Here is a 9,262-nt window from a genome sequence, read left to right as displayed (position 1 = left end):
CGTGGTGCGCTTTTGCAAAAAACGCAGAAAACCTCGGGGTAACGACGAGCACGTCCGTGGAAACGACGTGCAAAAACGCCTTGCGCCAGGAGAAATTTTTGCTTGCGGGAAACAGCAGGGATTGCACAAAAAAACAGAGAAAATTGTGCTGAAACGCCGAAGGATTTTTTTGCAGGTTTGGAGAACTTGAAGCCTGGAACGCGTGGGAAAGACATGCAAAATCTAATTTTTGCATCTTATTATTTTTTTAAATTGATTTTATTTAACATCATCATTACAAAATATTGCAAATACATACATACATATTTCAGATAAGCACACGTATATAAAAAAGAACAAGAAAGGAAAAAGGAAGAAAAGTTGGAAGAGTCAATCAATGACATTTTATTATTGAGATATTTGTAGAATAAATTTGGAAGAAACTCTTCTAATATTTGCATCTTAAATTTGCGGGGCAAGGAGCAATCCTCTAGCTATTGGCGCTTAAATGGCCGCAAGGGATCCGTTGGTTGCGTTGGCCAAGACTCCGTCGATCCATCCGGCGTACGGAGCGGTTCGGGTGTAGATCCCGGGTTTCTTCCAGTTGCCGCAAACTCGCGAGCCGGTGGACACGACGGCTTCGGCGACGCCGTTGCAGACGAGGGGCCCCCCTGAATCTCCCTGGGGAAAGGGGGTGAGAAAAAAGCAAGAACATCGGATTTTTGCCACTACTCTATAAGCCTGGGGTCAGCGAACTTTTTCAGCAGGGGGCCAGTCCACTGTCCCTCGGACCTTGTGGGGGGCCAGACAAAAAAATATATATGAACCAATTCCTATCCCCCACAAATAACCCAGAGATGCATTTTAAATAAAAGCAACATTCTACTCATGTCAAAACATGCTGATTCCTGGACCGTCCGGGGGCCGGATTGAGAAAGCGATTGGGCCGGATCCAGCCCCCGGGACTAAGCTTGCCTACCCATGTTGTAGTGGCAGGTAGTTCCCCAGACTTGCTTGCCTGAACTGAAGTTCAATCCGGATAAGACAGAGAGGTTCTAATACAGGGGTCAGCAAACTTTTCCAGCAGGGGGCCAGTCCCCTGTCCCTCGGACCTTGTGGGGGGCCAGACTATATTTTGAAAATAAATAAATGAATGAATTCCTATGCCCCTCAAATAACCCAGAGATGCATTTTAAATAAAAGGAAGGACACATTCTACTCATATAAAAACACACTGATTCCCGGAACATCCGAGGGCCGAATTGAGAAGGCGATTGGGCCTGATCCGGCCCCCAGGTCTTAGTTTGCCTACCCATGCTAATAAGCCACGTCCTGTGTTCGAATTATGCCTGCACTCCCAGGATTCTCAATGATGATGGTGATTTCTCATTAACATTTTATTAAACAGACATGACATACAAAAAACCCCAAACCAATCTTGCATTAGATACTTCTAGACTTAAGAGATCGTTATCACAGTATACGTAATCCAATTGTCCAGATATCTAGAATAGAGTGTGCCATATAATGGAAATAAAAAGAGAGAAAGAAAGGAAAAGGAAAATAAACAACGATAAAAGCGAAAAGTTGGCGTAACTAAAACAATCAAAGAAAAAGCAGTAATTCATTCATTCCAAAAAATAAATACCGTATTTTTTGCTCTATAAGACTCGCTTCCCCCCCCTCGAAAGTAAGGGGAAATGTGTGTGCGTCTTACGGAGCGAATGCAGGCTGCGCAGCTATCCCAGAAGCCAGAACAGCAAGAGGGATTTCTCCTTTCGCTGCACAGAGATCCCTCTTGCTGTTCTGGCTTCTGAGATTCAGAATATTTTTTTTCTTGTTTTCCTCCTCCAAAAACTAGGTGCATCTTGTGGTCTGGTGCTTCTTATAGAGCGAAAAATACGGTGATTTTTGCAGAGGGTCATTTAGTGGGGAAAAAACCCTGTGACGCGGTGAGGCGAGTTTTGTACACTAGAATCCTTCTGTTGCCCCGTGCGAAGAGGAGGAACTCTCGTGCAAAAACGTACCTTGCAGGAGTCTTTCTTCCTGGAGTCGGCGCACATCATTTTCTCGGTCACCTCCCCGTCGTGGTGAATCCGCTGGTTGCATTTGGCTCGGCCGATGACCCCCAGCTCCACGTGCTGCAAGACGTCCGGCCGCTTGCCCGTATTGCGAGTGATACCCCAGCCGGCCACCTCACACAGGGTCCCTTCGGGGACGTCCCCGCCCTGGCGTTGGAAAGCCAGCTTCTGGACATCCGGGTTGAGGGAGGCCGCCTCTTCCAGCTGATTTGCAGAGAGGGAGAGAGACGGTTGAAAACACAGCAGGTTTTCATAATAATAATAATTTATTATTTAGAATCATAGAATCCTAGAGTTGGAAGAGACCACCAGGGCCATCGAGTCCAACCCCCTGCCAAGCAGGAAACACCATCAGAGCACTCCTGACATATGGTTGTCAAGCCTCTGCTTAAAGACCTCCAAAGAAGGAGACTCCACCACACTCCTTGGCAGCAAATTCCACTGTCGAACAGCTCTTCCTGTCAGGAAGTTCTTCCTAATGTTTAGGTGGAATCTTCTTTCTTGTAGTTTGGATCCATTGCTCCGTGTCCGCTTCTCTGGAGCAGCAGAAAAAAACCTTTTCCCCTCCTCTAGGTGACATCCTTTTATATATTTGAACATGGCTATCATATCACCCCTTAACCTCCTCTTCTCCAGGCTAAACATGCCCAGCTCCCTTAGCCGTTCCTCATAAGGCATCGTTTCCAGGCCTTTGACCATTTTGGTTGCCCTCCTCTGGACACGTTCCAGTTTGTCAGTGTCCTTCTTGAACTGTGGTGCCCAGAACTGGACACAGTACTCCAGGTGAGGTCTGACCAGAGCAGAATACAGTGGCACTATTACTTCCCTTGATCTAGATGCTATACTCCTATTGATGCAGCCCAGAATTGCATTGGCTTTTTTAGCTGCCGCGTCACACGTTTCCCCAGCCACTCTGGGCGGCTCCCAATAGAATATTAAAAACACTATCAAACGTTAAAAAGCTTCCCTAAACAGGGCTGCCTTCAGATGTCTTCTAAAAGTCAGGTAGTTGTTTATTTCCTTGACATCTGATGGGAGGGTGCTACCACCGAGAAGGCCCTCTGCCTGGTTCCCTGTAACCTCGCTTCTCGCAGGGAGGGAACCGCCAGAAGACCCTTGGGAGAGGGACCCCGGTGTCTGGGGTGGAGACGCTCCTTCAGGGATACTGGGCCGTTTAGGGCTTTAAAGATCAGCAGCAACCCTTTGAATTGTGACCAGAAACGTCCTGGGAGCCAATGTAGGTCTTTCAGGACTATGGTCATTAGTCTGGCTGCCAAATTCTGGATTAGTTGCAGTTTCCGGGTCACCTTCAAAGGGATCCCCACGGGGAGCACATCGCAGTAGTCCAAGCGGGAGATAACTAGAGCATGCACCACTCTGGCCAGACAGTCTGCGGGCAAGGAGGGTCTCATCCTGCATACCAGATGGAGCTGCCCTGGACGCAGAATTGACCTGCGCCTCCATGGACAACTGTGAGTCCAAAATGACTCCCAGGCTGCGCACCTGGTCCTTCAGGGGCACAGTGACCCCATTCAGGACCAGGGAGTCCCCCACACCTGCCCGCCCCCTGTCCCCTAAATACAGTCCTTCTGTCTTGTCAGGATCCAACCTCAATCCGTTAGCCGCCATCCATCCTCCAACCTTGGCGTTTTCAGCGCCACACTCTCACCGACGGAGATTAAATTAGTCCAAAACTTCTGGCGTTTGCCAGAATACCCTGCGTCTTATTTGCACATGGGATTTCCCGTAATGCAAACGTCGTGTTTTCCAGAAAACCGGTTGCTCAACCTTTTCCACCTCTTTGGGGAAATTCCCTGAATCTGCCCTCCTCTAAAATTCTCAATTTCGGGGATCAACACTTCTTGCTTCCTTGTCGCAGAGATATTTTTCGGGGAAAGGGCGGTCAAAATGGCAAGGCGATCCAGCTAGGGCTACCCTAATCAGCCTGACTTTGCCCCCTATTTTATTTTCAATTTAAATCCTTTTTATTGGTTTCTACAAATGCAAAATGCAGTTAAATAGAACATAAACAAGCATAGAGACCACATCACACCGGTCCTGAAAGACCTACATTGGCTCCCAGGACGTTTCCAAGCACAATTCAAAGGGTTGGTGCTGACCTTGAAAGCCCTAAAGGTAAAGGTAAAGGGACCCCTGACCATTAGGTCCAGTCGTGGCCAACTCTGGGGTTGCGGTGCACATCTCGCTTTATTGGCCAAGGGAGCCAGCGTACAGCTTCCGGGTCATGTGGCCAGCGGGACTAAGCTGCTTCTGGTGAACCAGAGCAGCACACAGAAACGCCGTTTGCCTTCCCGCCGGAGTGGTACCTATTTATCTACTTGCACTTTGACGTGCTTTCGAACTGCTAGGTGGGAAGGAGCAGGGACCGAGCAATGGGAGCTCACCCCGTTGCGGGGATTCGAACCGCCGACCTTCTGATTGGCAAGTACTAGGCTCTGGGGTGCCACCCACAGTGCCACCCGCGTCCCATATTGAAATCCCTAAATGGCCTCAAAGGCCCAGTAGACCTGAAGGAGCGTCTACTGCTATGCACTGTCCGTGGGGCTACCATTTAAGATGACCCAGAAACTGCAACTAATCCAGAATGCGGCAGCCAGTTTGGGGACTGGGAGTGGAGACCATATAACCCCAATCCTGAAAAACCTACATTGGCTCCCAAGACGTTTCCAGGCACAATTCAAAGGGTTGGTGCTGACCTTGAAAGCCCTAATCGGCCCTTTATCCTTGAAGGAGCGTCTCCACCCCGGACACCAGGGTCCCTCTCCCGAGGGCCTTCTGGTGGTTCTATCCCTGTGAGAAGCGAGGTTACAGGGAACCAGGCAGAGGGCCTTCTCGGTGGTGGCGCCCCGCCCTGTGGAACGCCCTCCCCTCAGACGTCAAGGGAATAAACAACTATCTGACTTTTAGAAGACATCTGCAGACAGCCCTGCTTAGGGAAGCTTTTAACGTTCGAAGTTTTATTCTGTTTTTATATGAACTGGAAGCCGCCCAAAGTGGCTAATGGGAAAATCAGAGGGCCACTATGGTTTAGGGGTTAGAGAGCGACCTACTGGGAACTGAGAGACCCGGGTTCAAATCTCCCCTTGGCCCTGAAGCTCACCGGGTGTGACTTTGGGCCCGTCGCTGCCTCTCCACCTGACTTAGTGAGGTTACAGGGAACCAGGCGGAGGGCCTTCTCGGTGGTGGCGCCCTCCCACCAGATGTCAAGGAAATAGACGACTTTCTGACTTTTAGAAGACATCTGAAGGGCAGTCTTATCTAGCATCACTCACCTGTACCAGCAAGAGGTCGTCGTGGTTGGTGTCTCGGTGGCTTCCAGGGTGGGCGATCAGCTGGCGGACCCCATAGAGGCGCTTGTGGGGTTCGGGGAGAGAGAGCGATCGTGCCCCTAGGAGAACCGCAAAAGTTCCGTTGCCCCTGCGTGGAAAACCACCGTTAGGTTACTGGTTCCAAAATGCTAGACTTCTGCAATGGGGTCTTTGTGGGGCTGCCTTTGGGGCCGGATTCGGGGGGCCCTGATCGGCAACACCATTGCGGAAAAAGCCCCACCGGTTGTTCCCTTACTATTGAGCCGGGTTCGAGGTGTTGGTACTCATTTACAAATCTGTCCCCATGCAAAACCCTATCATTCCTATTGAAGTTGAAAAGTGTCCCCAGATTCATTGGGGGGAAATCTGGGAAACTTTATTTACAAGGCCCTGAACAACTAAGTCCAGAGTCCCTCGGGAACGGTCGGAGTAATTCCTGAATAAATTTTATTGGGGTTTATAAAGAATGCTGGATATCGGATATCTTTTGTGTCCAAAACGCAAAACATTTATCTAAATGCAAAAAAGGAAAAAAAGATTGAGTTCCTTCGACTACAATACGGTTCCTAGAACCTCATATCTTGGTTGTCTGTAATCGTCTTAAACTTTGTGGAGAGATAAATTTGTTCACCTGCGGAGTTTTCGATCTAGACTACGCCGGTCACACTTTGAGGAAGCTACCTTCTCCGTATAATTTATATGAATCGTATAATTATTCTCTCCTGGTTTTTTTCACTCGATCGACTTATTTGGAATGATTTCACGCAGGATCTATTGCTTCCGCCAAGCGGCAGAAAGGATTGGCTCGGCAGAGCAGCGAAACCCAACGGGGAAATCCAAGGGGACAGCTCTGTCGGTTTAGAGCCCGGTGTGGGGATCATGCCAAGGTTGCGGGTTCAAATCCCGTACGGGGCATCCGAATTGTGGCGGGTCAGGCTAGATGACCCCCCGGGGTCCCCTTCCCGACTTGACAATTCTACAATTGGAAAACTTACGCATCCTCCAGGCAATGGGCAGCGCTCAGCACCCATTCGTCAGCGATGAGGAAGCCGCCGCAGAGGTGCTGCCCATTCAGTTGGAGGGAGGCCATGTACGGGCGCCGGGGGGCGTCCCGGCCCCCCAGGATACGGCCTCTGGGGCGGCTTGCTGCGAAGGCAAGAGCACAGAGGGTTAGATCATGGGTAGGCAAACCTAATTATCTGTATGCATGTAAAAACTGTTGCTATTAGAAAAACGGGAAATGAAATATTTTTAAAATTAAAAAAATAAAATAAAAAGGCACAGCATCAAAGGAAAGAGGGAGGAGGAGGGCAGAGGAAAGGGAACGCAAGCCAGAATAAAGCAGTTTCTATGTTCCGGTGTTTGGGGGGGTAGCACAGGGGTCCGACAAGCCCAAGATCTGCCCCCCAAAAAACCCCAGAATGCACGCTTTTTTAACAAACTTGCTTAATAGGGCAGCATACTGAGACTCAATTGTGCTTTTGCGCAATCTACTCGGCGTAGAGCTGTTGAAATGAATGGCGGCGCGGTTTGGATGGATCTGCCCCGATTGGGAGCCCAGAGAATCCCATATTCTCAGAGTAAAACCTAATTTGCAAGAGTCACCCAGCAACCTCTGAAAGTCGGCCTATATTTGCATCGATTAGCATATGCAGATGTTATGCAAAATCCGCATCCCAGAGCCTGTGTTGTCTATGAAGTCCTTTGGAAGACACAGACAACGTCGGACCACGAGGCAGCATAGTGGTCAGAGCGTTGGACGAGGTCCTGGATTCGAATTCCCCCTGAAAGTCTCTTTGTGTCCATCTCCCTCTCTCTCTGACCAAACGCACAGGGTTGTTGTGAAGTTAAAACAGAGGGGAAAAAGGAAAATGTCTTGCTCCCTGGACAGGATAAGGCAGGCTATCTCTATGTGGGACAAGAAGCTACAGTTAGAACAGGATATGGAACAACTGATTGGTTCAAAATTGGGAAATGAGTACGACAAGGCTGTATATTGTCTACCTGCTTATTTAACTTATATGCAGAATTCATCATGCGAAAGGCTGGGCTGGATGAATCCCTAGCCGGAATTAAGATTGCTGGAAGAAATATCAACAACCTCAGATATGCAGATGACACAACCTTGATGGCAGAAAGTGAGGAGGAATTAAAGAACCTTTTAATGAGGGTGAAAGAGGAGAGCGCAAAATATGGTCTGAAGCTCAACATCAAAAAAACGAAGATCATGGCCACTGGTCCCATCACCTCCTGGCAAATAGAAGGGGAAGAAATGGAGGCAGTGAGAGATTTTACTTTCTTGGGCTCCAGGATCACTGCAGATGGGGACAGCAGCCACAAAATTAAAAGATGCCTGCTTCTTGGGAGAAAAGCAATGACAAACCTAGACAGCATCTTAAAAAGCAGAGACATCACCTTGCCAACAAAGGTCCGTATAGTTCAAGCTATGGTTTTCCCAGTAGTGATGTATGGAAGTGAGAGCTGGACCACAAAGAAGGCTGATCGCCGAAGAATTGATGCTTTTGAATTCTGGTGCTGGAGGAGACTCTTGAGAGTCCCATGGACTGCAAGAAGATCAAACCTCTCCATTCTGAAGGAAATTAGCCCTGAGTGCTCACTGGAAGGACAGATCCTGAAGCTGAGGCTCCAAGACTTTGGCCACCTCATGAGAAGAGAAGACTCCCTGGAAAAGACCCTGATGCTGGGAAAGATGGAGGGCACAAGGAGAAGGGGACGACGGAGGATGAGATGGTGGGACAGTGTTCTCGAAGCTACCAGCATGAGTCTGACCAAACTGCGGGAGGCAGTGGAAAACAGGAGGGCCTGGCATGCTCTGGTCCAGGGGGTCACGAAGAGTCGGACACAACTAAACAACAACAACATAATAAATACCTAAATAAGAGATATATATAAATAAGAGTAAGCAGAATTTTGCAGCTGACTCACCATCTGCGACGAAGAGGCCCAGAACAACTGGGAGCCAAATGGAAGAAAAAGCCATCTTCATGTGAAGCTTTCAAAAATAAGTTCTGCTGAACTTAGGAAAGATATATATTGGTGTGTTTGCATGTGATTTCCAGGACGTATTTTATCGCCTCCGAAGCGTGGGATTTTATTTTTCCCCTTCTCTGCACAAACACAGAAGAGGAAGCAGCCTGTTTGCATTGGCAATCTGGTCGTTTCCTCCGTTGACACATGAAATCTGATAAAAGCTGTTTGCCAGAGCTCTGCAAGTTGCGTGGATTTCGAAATCCCGAGTCCTTGGGACAGGCCTATGTCGTATGTCCGTCAATCGATAAGTCACATTCCTTTGGGGCGTTAAAAAAAGAAAAGCTCTTTTGGGTTTCCCTAGGGGGGGGGGGGGACTCAACAAATTTGGGGCTTTCCCTGGGAAAAAAACAACTCAAATGCAATGCAGGACAAATTGGAGCCAGTAAGTTGTATTTGAGTTTTTTCTGCTTCTAAATGTTTTCCGACCACTGCTTTATATTTTTGTCGCAACGATCCTTTCAGTTTTTCTTTTACGTTGCATACAGCTTGGAGACCCCCCCCCAACCAAGGCTTCTAAATAAATAAAGTATGTCACCAATGAATCCTGCCTGCCGTTGCATGTCAGGCCCCGCCGACGCTGCCGTTGCATGTCACCTATCGAAGTCCACAAACGCCACCTGGGCATGAAAACCAGACTTTTAAAGAGACTATTTTGGGTGAATATTGGGCAAGGATTCCTGGGATATATTGGAAGCCGGGGGGGGGGGGGAGGATTCATTCAGACCCATACATTGGTTCTCAAATGCCTTGGTACTCAAACAAATTGGAACCCAAACACTACAAACCCGGAAGTAAATGTTCCGGTTTGCGAGCTTTTTTTGG

General features: G+C 48.5%; 1 protein-coding gene across 1 annotated transcript; it reads right to left on the bottom strand.

Annotated features, from left to right (window-relative positions):
* Positions 1–360: 360 nt before the first annotated feature.
* On the bottom strand, positions 361–8,527 carry CFD (complement factor D). The gene is made up of 5 exons (XM_083421910.1): positions 8,336–8,527; positions 6,385–6,535; positions 5,354–5,498; positions 2,007–2,264; positions 361–660 (listed from the first exon to the last, which is right to left on the bottom strand). Exons 1-5 carry the CDS (start codon positions 8,394–8,396, stop codon positions 484–486), a joined length of 792 nt encoding a protein of 263 aa, XP_083278036.1. The 5' UTR covers positions 8,397–8,527; the 3' UTR covers positions 361–483.
* Positions 8,528–9,262: the final 735 nt, after the last annotated feature.

Source organism: Podarcis tiliguerta, assembly GCF_965153285.1.
Source record: "Podarcis tiliguerta genome assembly, chromosome: 18".
In the NCBI taxonomy this organism is placed as follows: Eukaryota; Metazoa; Chordata; class Lepidosauria; order Squamata; family Lacertidae; genus Podarcis; species Podarcis tiliguerta.
Note: the sequence above shows the minus strand (reverse complement) of the source record. Positions and strands in the feature narration are given on the sequence as shown.